Source organism: Drosophila pseudoobscura, chromosome X (genome assembly GCF_009870125.1).
Source record: "Drosophila pseudoobscura strain MV-25-SWS-2005 chromosome X, UCI_Dpse_MV25, whole genome shotgun sequence".
Classification (NCBI taxonomy): domain Eukaryota; kingdom Metazoa; phylum Arthropoda; class Insecta; order Diptera; family Drosophilidae; genus Drosophila; species Drosophila pseudoobscura.
Genome location: NC_046683.1, coordinates 59,962,672 through 59,981,748, shown reverse-complemented (window position 1 = coordinate 59,981,748; position 19,077 = coordinate 59,962,672). Strand labels below are relative to the sequence as shown.

General features: G+C 48.1%; 3 protein-coding genes across 4 annotated transcripts; 1 reads left to right on the top strand and 2 right to left on the bottom strand.

Moving 5' to 3' along the window:
• Positions 1-306: 306 nt before the first annotated feature.
• Positions 307-9,953, top strand: LanB2 (laminin subunit gamma-1). 2 transcript variants are annotated; one of them, XM_001353089.4, is made up of 10 exons: positions 307-430; positions 3,037-3,420; positions 3,620-3,747; positions 3,819-3,946; positions 4,011-4,625; positions 5,248-5,659; positions 5,750-8,338; positions 8,399-8,735; positions 8,794-9,094; positions 9,165-9,953. In XM_001353089.4, the coding sequence occupies exons 2-10, from the start codon at positions 3,229-3,231 to the stop codon at positions 9,374-9,376; spliced, it is 4,914 nt and encodes a 1,637-aa protein (XP_001353125.1). In that variant the 5' UTR covers positions 307-430; positions 3,037-3,228; the 3' UTR covers positions 9,377-9,953. The 2 variants fall into 2 exon arrangements, with proteins under 2 accessions (XP_001353125.1, XP_033238345.1); XM_033382454.1 differs by lacking the exon at positions 307-430 and adding an exon at positions 672-823.
• On the bottom strand, positions 9,649-11,742 carry Or67b (Odorant receptor 67b). The gene is made up of 9 exons (XM_001353090.4): positions 11,605-11,742; positions 11,431-11,530; positions 11,232-11,370; positions 10,975-11,166; positions 10,816-10,920; positions 10,592-10,760; positions 10,435-10,540; positions 10,115-10,372; positions 9,649-10,049 (listed from the first exon to the last, which is right to left on the bottom strand). Exons 1-9 carry the CDS (start codon positions 11,739-11,741, stop codon positions 9,993-9,995), a joined length of 1,263 nt encoding a protein of 420 aa, XP_001353126.1. The 5' UTR covers position 11,742; the 3' UTR covers positions 9,649-9,992.
• Positions 11,743-14,376: 2,634 nt separating this feature from the next.
• On the bottom strand, positions 14,377-18,397 carry Bre1 (E3 ubiquitin-protein ligase Bre1). Its single transcript, XM_001353091.4, has 4 exons — positions 18,256-18,397; positions 16,872-18,024; positions 15,914-16,812; positions 14,377-15,846 (listed from the first exon to the last, which is right to left on the bottom strand). The coding sequence occupies exons 2-4, from the start codon at positions 18,015-18,017 to the stop codon at positions 14,748-14,750; spliced, it is 3,144 nt and encodes a 1,047-aa protein (XP_001353127.2). The 5' UTR covers positions 18,018-18,024; positions 18,256-18,397; the 3' UTR covers positions 14,377-14,747.
• Positions 18,398-19,077: the final 680 nt, after the last annotated feature.

The window sequence follows — 19,077 nt, the reverse complement described above, 5'->3', positions numbered from 1 at the left end:
TAACCTGCTAACTCCAAAAACTAAAAACTAGACGAAATGTAGAGCAGAGAGCGGCACTGCACAGCTTCCTGGCTATTACCGAGCCACATAGAAAACCTATTTAGACAACTCTTATAAGACAATCACTGCTCAAATATTTACCAGATTAAATGGTATTTCACTTAGGAAATATGAAGCCCAACGAAAACGAAGAGCAGAGCAATTAAAGTGCGAGTACCATAGCACTGAAGATCATCTGAATCTTCTGGGACAGAGAGCCCACAAGTCCAGCAAGATCTGTGCCCGCTCTGAGCACACTCACAGATACAGATACAAAGAGAGCCGCTCCGCATAGAGTTTCACTCGACTGAGAGTTGCGATCGGCCGATCGTCGCATTCCTCGAAAATCCGTTGAGCGTTGCGGTTGTTGCCTGTCTCTCCTGAGCGACGAGTAAGTGATCGGTGATCGGGTGCTCTGTGGATGTGGAGCCCACTCCATTGTAAATGTGGTGTGGTTGTGTGGTGCAGTGTCGTGCGGAGCGGAGCGGAGCGAGGCGGAGGAGTCTCAAGTTTTCTTGGGTCACTTTATTTTTTTTTTTTGACTGTCTTGCTGCTGCGGGCCAGAGACAGGGACCAGCCAGGCAAAAAGAAAACCTCTAGATAAAAAGTATCTTGTGTTTATTGTGTGTGTGTGGCTATGGCCATATGACAAAGTGTTTACTCGAAAGGTTCTTGCCTTCGATGTGCTGATACAATTACACGAATGAAACGCGTACAATGTGGTAGGGAAAACAGAGCAACATAATACGAGTGCGACGACAACAGTCAGCAGAAAAGTGAAATGGTAGAAAAATTCAGAAAAGTGTGCACACTTCCATTGAAATCTAAATGAAAGAAACCCAAATGAAAATAACCCCTGCAACAATTGTCCTATTAATAATATCAGGAATATTTGGGAGATCTGAAATCCCCCAAAAGTGTCAGGCACATGCAGCAGCAGCATGTAATCTGGACTACCTAAAACACCGAAACAGAAACAGAAAATGTATCTACCACAAAAATAGCCGATAAATAAACGAAAATAACGCCAGTTGTTGCGCTCTTGCATCTGTGCATCTGTAAGATACGAAACGCGGTTCGGAGTTCGTAAAAGTATCTTGAGTGCGTTCGGGAGTGCTCTTTTTGAGTGTGTTTTTTTTCTGTTTTTCCTCTTCTCTACCTGCTGGCTACGTCTAAGTGTGTGTGCTAACGTTGTGTCTGTGTGTGTGAGTTTGTAGTGAAGCAGTGGATAAAAACAAACGCTGCGATAAAGATACAGGCGAAAAGGTGCAAACAAAAAAGCAGTTTCAAACGCCACAGCGCAGGGCAGCGTAGAGCAGGGCAGGGCAGCGGATCGAATCAGATCTGTGGCTCCCAAAGCCAAGTCGTCTTTATATAGAGTCTGATATCACACTATGTGGAGACGGGCTAGTTCGTAGCCCCAAATTCTTATCGCAAAAGGAACTCGTGTTCATAGGCGCGTATCGCGTCCACACACAGAGCTCTTGGGCCGCTCCCGCTCAGCAAATGAAATCTGAATGGAGCGGATGTTCATTCGGACTATATACATACATACATAAGTACACAGATCTGATCGTACATATTGTGTGTACATACAATATCAGTGTGTGTTCTGGTGAGTTGGCCTCAGCTGAACTCGCCCGCCTGCAAAGGGTTCTCAGGCTGGAAGTCGAAACGAAATCGGAGACTCCATGAGCCCCACCATGAGCCCCAGCCTGACAACACAGACCCCAGAACGATTTCATGTGCTCAATTCGGACTCGAAGCGAAGCCGTTCTTGTGACCCGGGACTGATAAGCAAAAACATAGTACACATTTCGACTATAATCGTACAAGAAACCAACGAATCTGAATCTGTGCTACGCCTCAGGGGAAATTAATTATGTACCATTGATAAAAACATGAAAGAAAAAAAATGTATATAATCTACGAATCTCTGGATCGGATCCTAGTTTGTTGACAAATTAACTGATCATAGCAGTAGGAATAGAATGAAACACGAGGCACGAGCGGCGAGTGAAAGAGCATAGTTCCAGGAATACCGTTTGGGAAACTTAAGTTATTATAGAACACAAGTCATGGAACATTTCAGAGCTCTGCATTCCTCTTGGTGCTGGCGGTATCAGCTTGCACTGGGTTCGCGTTCCGAATCTTACCCACAAGAACTGGAATTTTCTTGCTCTCAAAAGCCGAACATCTTAGCTTCTTCTCATCTTGTGTGGCTCTTGCTAGGACCCCGCTCTATAAAGGGTGATATCATCGCCAGCTAGTACTTGCGGCAAATATTTGCTAATTAGTGCCTCAGACCAACCGCCTAACTGAATTCGTACATAAAGATACTGAATCTGGGATCTTAGGATAGCTTAAATGAATCTAGCCTTGCCGGGGATTAAGAATGCATCCACAGACTGCAGCAAAAATTTGAGCAGGCCCATTATTAAATGGCACAGCACATGTGAATGACTGTGCCTCTGGGCGGAGTGAATGAAATCATCGGATATAATTATTTCAAGTTCCCGAATAGCGCAAATAGAGCCAGGGGACTGGGAGACTGTTAGTACATTGTATGTACATTATAGGAAGCAAACATACTATACAGAACTGTTCGGAGCTCATTTCGTTTCCAGCGCATATCTTTTTAGTTTATTTATGTCTCTCTCTCTGCTTGCGGCTGGCAGTTGTTTGAAATTTTCATTTGCAGTTTTGTTTTTTGGTTTTTTGTTGTTCTGCTTTTGGTTTCTGTTTATCCAAATGTACTACTGGAAGGCCGGCCAGACGCGTCTCACAGAGCTCATTGCGTGAACTGGTCGGGCAAAGTTTATTTTTCGAGCCATTTGTCCGAGGAACTAATTAAAAACCCGTCCCGGAATATGGTCTTCCTCTTTGCGTGTTTGCGAGTATATCTGCCACAATATGTGGCACACATGTTTCCAGATTTCGGGGATTGATTCTTAGATGATATTAGTTGACTCATGATGAACCAATGCATTTTTCCAGCATATGACGGAAGTCGCTCACCAACCTCCAGCAGTAAGAGCAACGATCCAGTTATGAATTGAGCTGTGGAACGACGACGAAACTGAGAGGAAACCCACCTAGAATACAGATACTCGAAATAGTGTTCCCAAGTATCCTGTCACCTACCTATAGACTCTAAGCGAAAGGCTAAACCACCCAACGAAACCCACCATGAAGCGCAGCAGGTGGAGCCTATGTGGCTCCTCCACGGCGCGCTTGCTGCTGGTCGGCGTCCTACTTTCCTGCTGTACCCCAGACGCGTTCGGCGCCCAACGCACACCCATTAACTCTGCCGGACACGAGCTACGCGCCACCACGTTCATGCCGGCCCTCGAGTGCTACGATCCCTATGGCAGACCGCAGGTAAGTGCGGGAGGAATAGAGAGTCGCCCCCCAATATTTGTTTGTCCACAGACCAATTGAAAGAAATTATAAGTGGCTCAAGTATTTATTCATTCCGTTTTGGGGGGTCAAATTCAAATGAAAGATACAGACCAATTGAGCAATTAAGAGAATATTCATTGAGATGGTAAATATTGAGTCATCTGTTCATCCTTAATAGAAATGCCTTCCCGAGTTCATCAATGCCGCATACCAACTGCAATTCGAGTCGACCAACACCTGCGGCGAGCAGAGTGACACACACTTCTGCATACAGAATCCCAATCACAAGAATTGCGAGTTTTGCAGGTGAGTGTAAAATCCCAAATCGAAGCTAGCCAAACGGATGCCGCTATTTATTGGATCTTTCTCCCTTGCAGATACGAAGATCACAATCCCTCATTTCTGACGGACCTGCACGATCCGCAGAATCCATCCTGGTGGCAATCGGAGACCATGTTCGAGGGGATACAGCATCCCAACTATGTGAATCTGACGCTCCACTTACGTGAGTAGATCAACGTTTAGAGCCGAGAAAATCCAGTTAATATTGTATCCCTAAAATATTTCAGGAAAATCCTATGACATCACCTATGTTCGAATTCTGTTCCGCTCTCCTCGGCCCGAGTCCTTCACGATCTATAAGCGGACTTCGGAGAACGGTGCCTGGATTCCCTACCAGTACTACAGTGCCACCTGTAGGGACACCTACTTCCTGCCCGACTCCCGGGCCATCCGCAAGGGCGAGGGCGAGGCCCATGCACTCTGCACCAGCGAGTACAGTGACATTTCCCCGCTGCGCGACGGCGAGATCGCATTCTCCACCCTCGAGGGTCGTCCTAGTGGCATCAATTTCGAGCGCAGCCTGGAGCTGCAGGACTGGGTCACGGCCACCGACATCCGCATCACGCTGGATCGCCTCAACACCTTCGGCGACGAGTTGTTCGGTGATCCCCAGGTGCTGAAGTCCTACTTCTATGCCATCAGTGACATCGCCGTGGGTGCCAGATGCAAGTGTAACGGACACGCCAGCAAGTGCGTCGCCAGCACGGGTATGCACGGAGAGAGGACGCTGGTGTGCGAGTGTCGCCACAACACCGATGGACCCGACTGTGACCGCTGTCTGCCCCTGTACAATGACGTCAAGTGGAAGAGGGCCACCTCAACGGAAGTCAACGAGTGCAAAGGTAGGATGGGAATTATTAACTGGAAACAATTTAGAAGAGATGATGGAATCGGAGGGAAAATATATTCCCAGTCTTGAGACAGTTTGTCTAGAATAGGACTAAACAACAACCAATGATATTTTGTGATAGGTAGACTGCTGTTCATTCAATTGAATTCAAAATTTTGTTTAATACTGCATAGTTCTCACAGCTAAATAGCGAAAGTCTTTTCTAGGAGACACGTTTTCCTCAGTGTAGGGGGAAACAGAGAGCAAACAGGTTGGCACAGTGGCTCTCATTTATGTTGGGTTAGACGAGCTCTGGCTTTCAACAGCAGCAGCCCACTGTATCTCGGTAATGCTTTCTATATAAGGACAAACTACTTTTCCGTTAGCCGCTACTCACATCCGACAGAAGACGACCCATCAATCGAATCAGTCATGATGCTGCTTTGGTTGTCTGCGGTCCTCCTCTTGGTGGTGTCCGTGTCCTCTGTGCAAGGCCAGGCCTGGTCCCGTGACTACAGCCTCCAGACCAATCTCATTGGGACAGGGCCAGCCCATTGGTATCTGATCAACTGTATAAACAGACAGAGAACTTCTACAGGAACCTCTTTTGATGTTTGATGTTTCTCCTTTCACAGCCTGCAACTGCAATGGATTGGCGGACAAATGCTTCTTTGATGCCCATCTCTTCAACCAGACGGGTCATGGCGGCCACTGCTTGGACTGTCGCGAGAATCGTGATGGACCCAACTGCGAACGCTGCAAGGAGAACTTTTACATGCGCGAGGATGGGTACTGTGTCAACTGTGGCTGCGACTCTATTGGATCCCGCTCGCTGCAGTGCAACAGCCAGGGCAAGTGCCAGTGCAAGCCGGGCGTGACGGGGGACAAATGCGATCGCTGCGACAACAACTACTACCAGTTCGGACCTCATGGCTGCCAGCCCTGTGGCTGCGACGGTCGGGGTTCCCATGAGAACACTCCAGCCTGCGATGCGGAGAGTGGCATCTGCTTCTGCAAGGAGAATGTGGAGGGCAGGCGGTGCAATGAGTAAGAAACCCCCCTTTCCCCCAACCACCCAACGAACGAATCCATCTGGACGATCCTATCTTATCCTAATGTTCACTCTCCTCCTCTTAGGTGCAAGCCTGGCTTCTTCAACCTGGACAAGATCAATCGCTTTGGGTGCACGCCCTGCTTCTGCTACGGCCACACTTCCGAGTGCCAGACGGCACCGGGCTACTCGATTGTCTCCGTGGCCTCCAACTTCAACAAGTTCAAGGAGCGCTGGACGGCCATCGATCTAAACCGTCGCGAGGTGGACATCAAGTACAACCAGTACAGCCGCAGCATCGGGACCACGGCCCAGGGCAACGAATTCGTCTACTTCCAGGCCCCTGATCGCTTCCTGGGGGATCAACGTGCTTCATACAACCGCGACCTCAAGTTCAAGCTACAGCTGGTGGGTCAGGTGGGGCCGAGCACCAGCGCCAACGACGTGATCCTGGAGGGCGCTGGCAGCAGGATCTCGCTGCCCATCTTCGCCCAGGGCAACGGCATCCCCGACCAAAATGTGAAGGAGTACACGTTCCGTCTGCACGAGCACCACGATTACCAATGGCAGCCAAGTCAGTCGGCCAGGGGCTTCCTCTCCATCCTCTCCAATCTGACGGCCATCAAGATCCGTGCCACCTACTCGGTCCAAGGCGAGGCCATTCTCGACGATGTAGAGCTGCACACGGCGCATCGCGGTGCAGCCGGCCACCCGGCCACCTGGATCGAGCAGTGTACCTGTCCCGAGGGCTATCTGGGCCAGTTCTGCGAGTCCTGCGCTCCCGGCTACCGCCATAGCCCGGCCCGAGGTGGACCCTTCATGCCGTGCATCCCCTGTGACTGCCACGGACATGCCGACATCTGCGACTCGGAGACCGGTCGCTGCATCTGCCAGCACAACACCTTCGGCGACAACTGCGACCAGTGTGCCAAGGGCTTTTACGGAGTCGCCCTAGGTGGAACTCCCTACGACTGCAAGCGCTGTCCCTGTCCCAATGATGGGGCCTGTCTGCAAATCAACGGCGACACGGTCATCTGCACGGAGTGTCCAGTGGGATACTTTGGCTCCCGATGCGAGCAGTGCAGCGACGGCTTCTTCGGAGACCCCACCGGTCTCCTGGGCACCGTGCAGACCTGCACGGGCTGCGACTGCAACGGAAACGTGGACCCTAATGCGGTGGGTAACTGCAACCGCACCACGGGCGAGTGCCTGAAGTGTATCCACAACACTGCCGGAGAGCACTGCGACCAGTGCCTGCCCGGGCACTTTGGTGACCCGCTCTCCCTGCCCCACGGCAAGTGTGACCGCTGCAGCTGCTACGAGGCGGGCACGGAGCAGGACGAGCAGAGCATTTCGCGTTGCGACCAGGTTACCGGCCAGTGCCAGTGCAAGCCAAACGTCATCGGCCGCGACTGTGGCGAGTGCCAGCCGGGATACTTCAACATACGCTCCGGGAACGGGTGCGAAAACTGCCTGTGCGACCCCGTGGGCAGCTTCAACTCCACCTGCGACCGCTACTCGGGCCAGTGCCACTGCAAGCCGGGCGTGGTGGGTTTGCGATGTGACCAGTGCGCCAATTACTTCTACGGCTTCTCCTCGGAAGGCTGCAAGCCGTGCGAGTGCGACGAGAGCGGCTCCAAGGGCTTCCAGTGCGACCAGAGCGGACAGTGTCCTTGCAATGACAACGTGGAGGGACGTCGCTGCGACCGCTGCAAAGAGAACAAGTACGATCGCCATCGCGGCTGCATCGACTGTCCGGACTGCTACAACCTGGTGCAGGACGCCGCCAATCTGCATCGCGCTAAGCTGGCAAACTTGAGCTCCACCCTGGACGAGATTGCTCGCACGCCGGTGACCAATGACGAGGAGTTCGAGGCCAAGCTGCGGGCGGTGCAGGAGAAGGTTGCCCTGCTGTCCCAGGACGCCCGCGACAATGTCGGCGAAGGCGGCCAGACCTATGCAGAGGTCATCGATGACCTCCACAAGCGACTGGACAGCGTGCGGGAACATCTGCAAAGTGCAGACAAACTGCAAGAGGATGCCAACGTTGAGATAGACAAGGCCCGCAAGAACTACACGATTCTTCACGATATTACCGAGAATGCAAAGAGAGAGCTGCAGCAGGCCCTCGATCTACTCAACGACGAGGGTACCCAGGCATTGGCCAAGGCCAAGGACAAGTCCGTGGAGTTCGGCCAGCAGTCGCAGCAGATTTCGGACATTTCACGCGAGGCACGCGCACTGGCCGACAAACTGGAGTCGGAGGCGCAGTTCGATCTGAAGAACGCCAAGGACGCCATGGATGCCGTGGAAAAGGCCCACCTTTTGGCCAAGAATGCCATCGATCTGCAGCAAAAGATTAGTGTGGAGCTACGCTCCGAAGTTCGGCTCGAACTGGACCAGGTGAAGCAGTCTCTGGGTGCCGTGGCTCAGACCTCCAAGGAGGCGCTGCGCAAGGCCAACGAGGTCTACGATACAGCCCTTACCCTCCTTAACGACGTGAACAGGCAGTCACAGCCGAACATTGACATCAACCAGCTAAAGCGGGACGCCGTGGCAGCCAACGAGCGCGCCGATCTTCTCCTCAAGCAGATCAACGAGCTGTCGAACAGCAACGGCGAGGTCTTTGCCGACTTCGAAGAGGAACGCACCCTGGCTGAGGTTCTGCTGGAGCGGTAGGTTCCATTATGTTACCTGATGCACATTGTCCAACTAATCACTGTCCCACCCCGCAGAGCTGACAAACAGAAACAAGACGACATTGAGCTGCTGAATCGCGCCAAGACTGCACACGACAAGGCCACAAAGGCAGTGGAGCAGGGTGACAACACACTGAAGGAGGCAAACAACACCTACAATACGCTGGCCGGGTTCCAGTCGGATGTCCAGCGGTCATCCGAGAGTGCTGCTCAGGCACTGCAAACAGTTCCAAACATCGAGCTGGAGATACAGAACGCCGAGAGCCTCATCGGTCAGGCGGGCGAGGCTTTAGACGGAGCCAACAAGAATGCCAACGAGGCCAAAAAGAATGCCCAGGAGGCGCAGAAGAAGTATGCCGAGCAGGCCTCAAAGGTAAGCGATCTCTCTATCCTTCCGACTTAGTTCAATCTAAGTTCCCTCTGCCCGACAGGATGCAGAGCTTATTCGCCGCAAGGCAAACGAGACGAAGGTGGCTGCCAGGAACTTGCGCGATGAGGCCGATCAGCTGAACCATCGCGTAAAGCTGACCGAGATGGACATCTTCAAGCTGGAAGAAAGCTCCACCAAAGACGACAATCTCGTGGATGATGCCAAGCGAAAGGTGGGCCAGGCCAAGGCCGACACACAGGAGGCGCAGAAGCAGATCGAGAAGGCCAACGCCGAGCTGACGGCAATCAAGGATGAGCTGGAGAATCTGAAGGACATCAATACAGCTGATTTGGATAAATTGGGTAAGTCGAGCCACATGTTCCTCGCACTCAAACATCAGGTAACTAATTCGATTTTAACTATATCTTTCAGAGAATCGGTTGACTATTGTCGAGGGCGAGATCAATCGCGTGAACCTCACGGGACGCATTGAAAAGTACCGGGAGCAGCGCACCATACAGAAAAATCTGATCGACAAGTACGGCTCCGAGCTGAAGGAGCTGATGAAGGAGGTCGATAATATTGGTCAAATATCGAAGGCACTACCCAACAAGTGCTTTAGTCGCAATCGTCTGGAGCCCTAGACGAGGAGCTAGAACTAGACCCACTCCCAATAACAACTACTTCAATTAACCCTAAGAACGAGGAGGAGTCGAACGAGACGAACAAATCAGATTTATGATAGAACGTAGTCGTTGCATGAAATTATGTAATTTTAGTGCCTTAGACGAAATATTTTGATTAGTGACAAGACAAGGTTCCACAAAAGAGATCAACTAACCCACGTTAAGCTTTAACGCATCATGCCATATACTATAATGCAATCGAATGATGCCACTGTCGAGAAACAACTGCCAGCTGTGCTTCACCACGTACCGCGTTCAAGCCAGCCATGGATGGAATGGGCTGACTGTATTATATATTAAAGAAAGGAAAAGCACAGATACAAATACAAAAAAAAAAAAGGAAATACGAAAACCTTGTACTCCAATCAGATAATCCAATTGCATTTCTCTATCTCAGCCTTTGTTCCAGCCTGAAATCTATTCTGTATACTTTTAATATACTTATATTAACATATTTGTCATCTACGTTTAATGTGCCAATTGCAACATGTGTCTTTGTGTATAAGTTGCCTAAAGATTTCACTTCAAAATATAACTTTTCCAACGTTGTAATTTTGTATAAACCAAACTCCGCTTATTTGTTGTTCATATTCCGCAATAGCAAGAAGAAATTTCCACTCAGCCGAAAGACCTGCGGGATTGTGGTTTAATTCAAATTAATTCAAATTCTTCATTTAGCATATCTAGGAGCATAACCTGTACTAGGAACTTGTGCGAGAGGTTGGTAAAGCCGCCAACGCTCAAGACAAATGTTCGTCGAGAGAAGAGAAGCATCATTTTAATCATGAACTTAAAGTCCCTCGATTCATTATACCAGCCACAGTTGTACCAGTCATAGAAGAGCAGCTCGCTCTGGGTCTCCACTTTCTGCGCGCTTACATTGTACAAGCTGATCTCCAGAGTTATTGTCACAAAGTACACCATAATCATGCCCATCCATACCCAGCCCACTTCCTAAAAAACCAGAGCCACCATTAATTGATGTAGTAAACTCATACATACAACCAATAACACACCAAGACGGTGCTAATCTTATATAGTAGCATGCATATGAGGACGCTGCTGACGGAACACTGCACCAGGATAATGTATTTGAAGAGGTTTTCTATCTGGTTATGATGACTGCAAAGAAATTTAGTAAAGAAAGATGGGTTTTGTGGAACCCCTACTTACTTCGCAATACGAGCAAAGAGTCGGACGCAACATCGAAGATACCGCACCCGTAGATGCTTGGGCACCAAGTTGTCCGACGTGGAGTTTTGCACCAAGTATCGTAGGACCTTAATAAGACCCGACTCGTACCTTGTGAGCACCACAAAGAGGCTATTGAAGCCAAATACAGCTGACAGGGGCATTGCGATTAGTGTCAGATTGATATTAGCAGTTTAGCTACTTACCAAAAAAGCACCAAAGAGGACCACTTTGCAAAAGAAAGAATCGAACCACGTAGGAAGGAAATTCATACGCTCCAAGCTTCACAAAAGGTACTATAGCAGGATAAGCTATGAAGATAAAGGGATTATGAAATGACCATTACTTTCCGAGTCAGCACTTACTCAGGGTCATTTCACACGTATCTCGAATAATATAGCAATCGAAGATGTACTGAAAGTATGGACGCATTGTGTAGTAGAGCACCGGCATAGTGACAATTTTGAAGAAAAACATGACCTGGCGATCGATGATCAGCCAATTGTCGAGCAATATTGATCTCAAAGACCTAAGGAGATCCTGTTTTCGAGGCAAATCTAAGACAAGTTTCATTAGAAAGATATTGCGGATTTTGCATTTGCAGATTTTGTGTTATTCATACCCAAATCGAAGAGACCCAATGATTTCAGTACCTGTCCTGTCTCCGTCGAATGCACCAATTGTACTGATGCTCCCAAGCTGTTTTGAAAGTGTAACATCTTGACCACCCCAACACTAAGTTGGAAGGTGAGCAGCACAGCCTGAAGGAAACTCAGAACGGTTAGTTATTCGTATGCAATCAAGTGATAGCCCAAGCGAACCTCAACGTAGGTCTCAAAGGAGACCTGAAAATTAGCCATAATAAACGCCACTAGGCTGTAGATTATGCTCAAATTGACAAGCAAGACCACAATGAGCGTCCTATATAAAAAAAACATGAAATCATCACGAAATTCCCAATGAAAAATTCCTTGTACATGTATGTATGTACTTACAGTCGGCAGTGCTTGGAGCTACGCTTCCGCGGAGCTATGTTGATACCAAGAGCATAGGCGCTGAGCTCCACCCAGAACAGACCTTGCTTTGGCAGCTTGTCCATACGATCCAGTTCCTGATCCAGAAGGTCCTGCATTTCAAAGGATAATTCAAAAACTGATTGAACCCAATGCGAAGCCTAAACTTTTATGGCATTCGCAGTCTTTCGGGTCTCAATTAGTGGCCCCAAATTATATGGCTAGACTGGGATAATTTGCTATATGTATTGTTATGGTCATTGTGCACAAATAATTATTGAAATTGGATGGGCGTGACCTAAAGCCATTAAAAATTTAAAACTCATCGAAGGTGCATATGGTACCAACGCCGAAAAAGCGAAATCGAAGAATGTCGAGCTTTTATGAATGGAATATTCCCTACAGTCTTTGAATAGCATCCCAATAAAAAGTATTTCTATGCAAAGATCAAAGATAAGATTCCATAATTTATGGGTCGATCTAATAATGTGATTAGGAGCACATCAAATATACTTTTACCATTAACTATCTCTGAGGTGAACAGCAGAATTTTTATATTGCAGGTAACTCTAAGATTCGTTTCGAGCCATACTTTTTAAGTACAGAACCGATATAGTTGGTTTAATGGTGCTCCTTTGGAAAGGGGACAACACTCCAATTCAACGAGCTGGAACGGTGTGAGCCGCGCCAAGGCCACGGCTCTTTCTGTCTTTTGATATTGCTGTTCGCTCAAGAAAGGAATTGATTTTTTGGTTAATGCGGGGAGGTGTGATCTCTCTACAATATCTCTCGGCAATTGTCAATTCTTGCTAACACTTGGAATGAGAGATGGGAAAAACATAGAATGAAAGAGAGGAACCACGACAGCTCGTAATGTTATAACTATTAATTCTAATTACCTATTTAATTCGAATTTAATTTACTTTATCTTTTTCCATTCTTCCGCTACTATTCTCTATTCCGCTACATTGTCTCTCTCTATTTCACTTCTCACCCCAACCACCCAACTGTGTTGCTATCTCGCTTCCTTCCATCAGGGGGCTTGAACTGCACGAGAAAGAGTTTGAGAGAGAGAGAGAAAGCTATATCGTTTCGGTCATTGATGATGATCAAGTTGCTGATAAATAATGTACAAGAATATCGACATCCAAAAGCGGTCCATAATTTCGACGAACCCATACAAAATACTCTATTCTTTATTCCTTAAATGTGGATTTAGCTTTATAATCTGTACCCCTATAATGAACAGGACCTAACCAAATAGTTTTCGCCTATTCTAGGCTATTTCAAGCTATTTCTAGGCTTTAAATTGTTCTTTTCGTTGTAAATAAGCAAAGTGCCTTCTATTCTATTCTGTGGCTCCCTTGGGTTGGTTTTTCGATCCAAGCTTTAAATCAGGAATTCTCAATGGAATGGATGGATGGATCTCGGGAGTTGGGGCGGATTTCCATGCATATTACGACACGATCTGGAAACCCGAAACTATTTGTAATTGAATCTCCTCTCATCTCACTACTTTCTTATAAGTAGAATGTTTCCTAAAATGGGTCAGTCTGCGCGTCTGTTTACCTTGATCGTTTTTAGTCGAGATTTTAAGGCCAATCGACAGTCTGGATCCCCCATATCCTAATTTTGAGGGAAAGTTGACAAGTATAGCAAGAAATTCCAGCCACGCCACAAGATCTGTCCCCACTTTATGCGAATCAAAATGTAAGGTTTACTCTAAATTTACTATTTCGGTTTCATTGAAATTCAACCTCTTAAACATGTGAAAATGTTTTGTTTCTTGGAAATGAGCGACCAAGGAATTGTTACCTACTCAGACGCACATTTTCGTTATTTTGTTGAATTCGTTGGAAAGTTCTTTGTGCTGTGCGATTTCGTATGCTTTTTGCTTCATTCATACGACGGTTTGCATGGTCTTGCGTCTTGATGAAAGCAGCATTTTGAAAAACCTCAGTTATACACTCTTCGAAATGGCCTTTTTCCGACATTTAAAATTAAAAACGAGGGGGAACGTTGTGAGTTGCTGCGGACACCGCAACTCTACAGTTATACCCGATACTAAGTCAGTATGGCTCTCCTCCGGCAGACGGCGCTAATATTAAACGACACGACAAAGAGTGCGTGCGAGAGAGACAGAAAATCAGTCTGAGCGTGACGTCGGGCGCTGCGTAGCCACTGCAAATTGTTTTCTTGATTCTGGCTATAATAATTATACGATCTGGTTGAGATTTTACACTCTAGAAGATACGGTCATCCTCTACGAGTCTGCGTTTTTGGTTTTATCGTATCTTTAAAAATGTTGATGCCACAGATTTTCGTCCTTTGTGTGGGCGGGGCGAAGCTTTGAAATATTTATGTAGCAGTGACATATCACAGAAGTCTGGATCCAAAACATCGTTGCTCTAGCTCTTATAGTCCTTGAGCACTAGGCGCTGAAGGGGACGGACAGACGAACAGACGGACGGACGGACAGACAGACAGGGCTCTATCGACTCGGCTATTGATGCTGATCAAGAATATATATACTTTATGGGGTCGGAAACGATTCCTTTTGGGCGTTACACGTCCACTTTCACCACAAATCGAGTATCGGGTATAATTAAAAAGATTGTCATATCAATATATGTACTGTGATATGTATATCGATGTTATTGTGCGATAAGATATTATGTATATTTATCGACCGCCCCAAAACCAGACATTTTCAAACTGCGAAAACGGACTGAAAGATTAATTAACTCTAGAATCTAAAATTAAAGTTTTTAGCCATTTATTAGAGTTCGTACATTTAGTTTCAAATTAAATCATTTAAAAATAGTTTGATTTACAAAAACTAGAAGCTACATAAAAAAGCCGCGACGAAGTCTCGCGGAACTCATAGTGAGATGCTTGGCGCCATATGAACAAATTCAAATAAGTGCCCACAGTGGGAATCGGGGAGTTATTCGGAGGCTACTTAAACAAAAGATTAGTACATACATACATAGATTAGATACTCGTATTATATGCTCATAATGAATAATTCGGCATGAATGTCTGTCTATGAGTGCGTGTGTGTGGTTGTGAATAGGACATGCCGAAACGTACCTAAATTACCTTTAAGGGGGTCTATCGCTTATTTACTGCAGATATAACCTATGATAATCGTTGGCGCCGAAGGCGCAGTTGCATTTGGGACACTTTCGCTGCCTTGTCTCGTACCGTGTGCGCAGGCAGTCGTAGCAGAAGACGTGGAAGCACTTTGACAAGACTGCATCCTTTCGCTTCACCTTGCACGATGGACACGTGAGCGTCTCCTTGTACTCGCGGATCTCCTCGATCATCACCTCGTCGATGGTTGTGCCAGACATTTCCATCTTCTTCATGCGCTCTGCCTTGCGCTTGAACTGTGCCAGCTCCTCATGTAACCGCTTCGTCTTGTACGCCTCCGCTTCCAGGGAGCTCGTCTTTTCAGCCACCACCTGCTGCGCCTCCTTCATCTGTGCATGGTACTTCTCCAGATGGAGCTTCAAGTCGGCCGCCGATTGCGCCGACTCAATGGCCTTACGCTTGTGCATCTCCATTGCCTGTTGCCTCAGCATCAGCTCCTTCTCCATCGAGGCCACTGTTGCTTGTAGACTGCGCTCCTTCTCCTCCAGCTTTCGCAGCACGACGTGCATGGCTTCGATCTGACTCGTTGCAGTGGCCATCTGGTCCTCAAGCACTGTCTTCTCTTCCCTCAGTAGCTTGTGCAGCTGATTGGCCTTGATGCGTTCCGACATGAGCTTGAAGTTGGCATCGTCCTTCTCGCGCAGTTGCTGGATGAGCCTCGAGTTCTGCTCCTGCATGTCCTCAAAAGCCTGTCCCGTGACCTCCATTTCGTTAAGCAGCGCCTCTTCCTCGTGAGAGCCCACAAAAGGCCGAGTATAGTTACCCGCTGGGCCAGGTGCACCGCCCCACGCGTTCTCCGAGGGCTTATGGTTGGCCATTTGCTTTTGAAGCTCGTACTTTTGCTCCTCGAGCTGCTTGATTTTCCGTAGCGCCTCTTCGTCGGCGAGCTTTTTCCGCTCTTCGCGCTTGCTCTCCTGCAGCTTCTTAAGCTGTTGCCGCAGCTCCTCAATTTCAGAGCGGAGCTTCTTTTCGGTGGCCATCAGTTGTACTTTGTCGCGTTGATCCTTCGAGACTCCTTTGTACATGTCCAGCAGCAGTTTCATCTCCTTCTGATCATTCAACGCTTTCCTATAAAACAAGAAAAATACAATTAAGTTGGAAAACAGTTCGCCATTTCAGATGGAATAGAACCTACTTAAGCTGGGCCTTGAGATCGCGTACCGTTTCGCTTTCCACGGTCTTCACGTCCTTGGCTTTCACACCATCCTTGGAGTCCTTTTCGGCTTTGACGGCGTTTCCTGAACCAGCATTTGAGGCTCCTGCTGTTGAGTTTTGTGGCCCAGGAGAGTCCTTCTTCTCTGCTGTCGCGGTCTCTGCTGCGCTAAGCTTTTCCTGTTTAATACCATCCTTGACATCCTTGCCAGCTTCGTCATCCATTTCATCATCGGCCGTGGCAGGGTTCTCCTCTTTAATATTGGCTATGTTGGTGTCGCTGCCGGCATTCGTATTGTTTGTCTGCCCAGAGGAGGATGAGTGGTTGGCATTCTCTTCTTTTACATTCGCCGCAGATTCCTGCTTGATCTCCTCGCCTGCAGCATTTGTAGCTGCTTGAAGTTTGTTGCCCTCCAGCTTGGCCAGGGCATCGTCCAGCTCCTTCCGCATCTTGACAATTTCCGTGGACGTGTCCTTATACTTTCTCTTGTACCTCTGCACCTCGCCCTTGAGCTGGCCATTGTGATTTTGCAGCGAGGTAATGAGATGCCTCATTTCGCGGTTGATGGGCGCCGTCTGCTCGTTGGCAGCCATATTTTGCTCGAATTCGATGCGCAAAACTTCATACTCCTTGCGTATGGCGGCTAGGACGTCCTCCATTTGGATCATCTCGCTGCGCACCTTCTTCTGGGCAATTAGCTCCTCGCTCTCCATCACCTCGATCTGACGGAGATGTTGATTTTTGCTCGTCTGCAACAGGTTCCGCGTCTCGTCAAGCATCGTTTTAATCTGCATGGACTCGTTGTAGAGAACGGAGAACTGAGATTGCAGACACTTGTACTCCGTGGTCTCCACAATCACCGACTCAGGTAGTTGCCGTATCTGATGAAATCGAGAATTGAGTATATAAATTGGTATATCAACTAAGGCTATATACTTACATCCATCTTGAGCTTCTCTACTTCTTTAAGGGTCTCGCGATGCGTTGCATGCAGCTTGTCCAGCTCCTGCAATCGATTGTTGGCCAATTCCCGATACTCTTCCAGCTCTTTTTGCAAATCCTCCAGGAGCTGGCTGTTCACACTGGTTGTGGTAGTGGCGGAACCCGTGCTTGGGGTCTTGGCACTGTTGCTGCTCTTGTTAGGATCGCCGTAGATCTGGTGATAGGCCTTCAGCTTCTCAATGGCCTCAGCCAGATGGTTCTCGAGCTTGTCGTTGCGGCAGTGGATCTTTTCCAGGTCATACTGCAGCTCATCGATTTGGTTCTTGAGCTCGGCATTCTCCGTCTCCTTCGCGGTGAGGGCGTCCTGGTATTCCTTCATTTTTAGCGACATTGTGTGGAATTTCTCGTGCAGCGACGTGTTCAGATTCTGAAGGCTGCGGTTCTCGGTCATGATCTCGATGTGCGTCTTCTTGAGCGTCTCCTCGAGCGCCTGAACTCGAAGGATAGCCGCTTCCGCCTCGCCACTGGACTTTTGCTCTTCATCTCCACCACTAGCTCCCGCGGCCCCGGACCCTGTTGCACTCGACAGGCTATCGCCTCTCAAAACATGAGTTATCTTCTCATTACGCTGCATTACCCGATCAATAACCTGCACGATCTTGGCCACTGCACGTTTCGACACTTGGACGCGGTTGGCCAGCTTCTCGTCCAGTTCCTCCTTGTCCCATGTGGAGAGTTGCGTTAGAAACGAAGTGGTCACCTCGTTCTCATTCTTGTTCTCCAGCTCATCGGCCGTCTCTGCATCGAATCGCTGCAGCAGGACTCTGATGTCCTCGTTCAGTTGATTCCAATACCGATTCACCACGTTCAGCACGGCATCGTCTTGCGTTTGCCGCTTTTCCAGCTGTTCAATGCGGTGTCTCAGTTCAGCCTCGGTGCGCATCCGCTGTTCGATGCGCTGGGCAAGCTTCTTGTTTTGGAACTCGAGCACCTTGATGTCCATCTCCTCGAGAGTGGAAACCGGCCCAATGAGGTGCGGCTCGAAGTGCACCTTCTTAATGGGTGGCTGTCCAGCCGCTGCCGCCGCCACCAAGCAGCTGCTACCGCTGCCGCCAGTAGCATCTTCAGCGCTGCGTTTCGACATCCTTTCACTGCAAACAAGTCAACAAAAATGCATTTGAAAACAGAAAGCGCACTTCGGATTATTGATTTTTTGTGCAGAAGCGGCAAGTGGCACTCGCAGCTACGGCCGCAAATTTTCGTGGCTGTACTCCATTTTTTTATCGTGTGGTGGCGCGGGTGTCGCCGAACAGAGGCAGCGAAGACGCCCCCCCCCAACGACGTTAATATTGAGATAAACTTATGTTCTAAGTGTTGCTTACCTTAGTCTCAGGTTTCCACACTTTTAACTTAACATTTATTAAGCTAATCTATTTAATTTCTACGTTTTATCTGCTTCTCAGTGTGACCGCGGACTTATCGATAAAATATACCGTCCGACCCTCAACAATATACCGAAACATACCGCCTCATTTTCAAAATATACCGTAAATATTCGAATTCAAGTTCTACAAGCAGTGTAATTTTCGGTATTTTTTGGTATTTTAAAAATTACAAAATAATTGATAACGTAATCAAATATCGATACTTTTATAATCATCGATATGAAACCATCGGTATAAATTTTTAATCAATAACACAATTGATATTGAGAAACTGCCTCGACCTATCGAGGCACTGCCATCTCAATTGGATTTGTGGGGAGATTTTCCGTGGCGGCCATTTTGAAGACCATCGGCGCCCTTTGGCACAGTTGTGGCCAAAGCCGGAAGCCGATCTGGGAGCGGCACGTCTCTCCGTGATCGGGAGAGTCCTGCCAATCGACTGCCATCAGAAAAGAGGACATCCACTTTTTCACTATTTTCGCAAAAAATCATGATAGTTACATCATTAAATTTGCCAAAAATCGGCCTCATTTTCGTAGTCGAGATTTTGATGCCGCTCGAAAGTCTGGATCCTCGCGATCCTGGGAAAGTAGGTCCTTCACCGATCGGGCCCTATTTGTATGAGATATAGCCTTCCGAAGATTGACATATCATGAAAATACTGGTTTCTTCTGCACGCTATATCTCTGCAATACGGCAGCCGATCTGGGAGCGGCACGTCTCTCCGTGATCGGGAGAGTCCTGCCAATCGACTGCCAT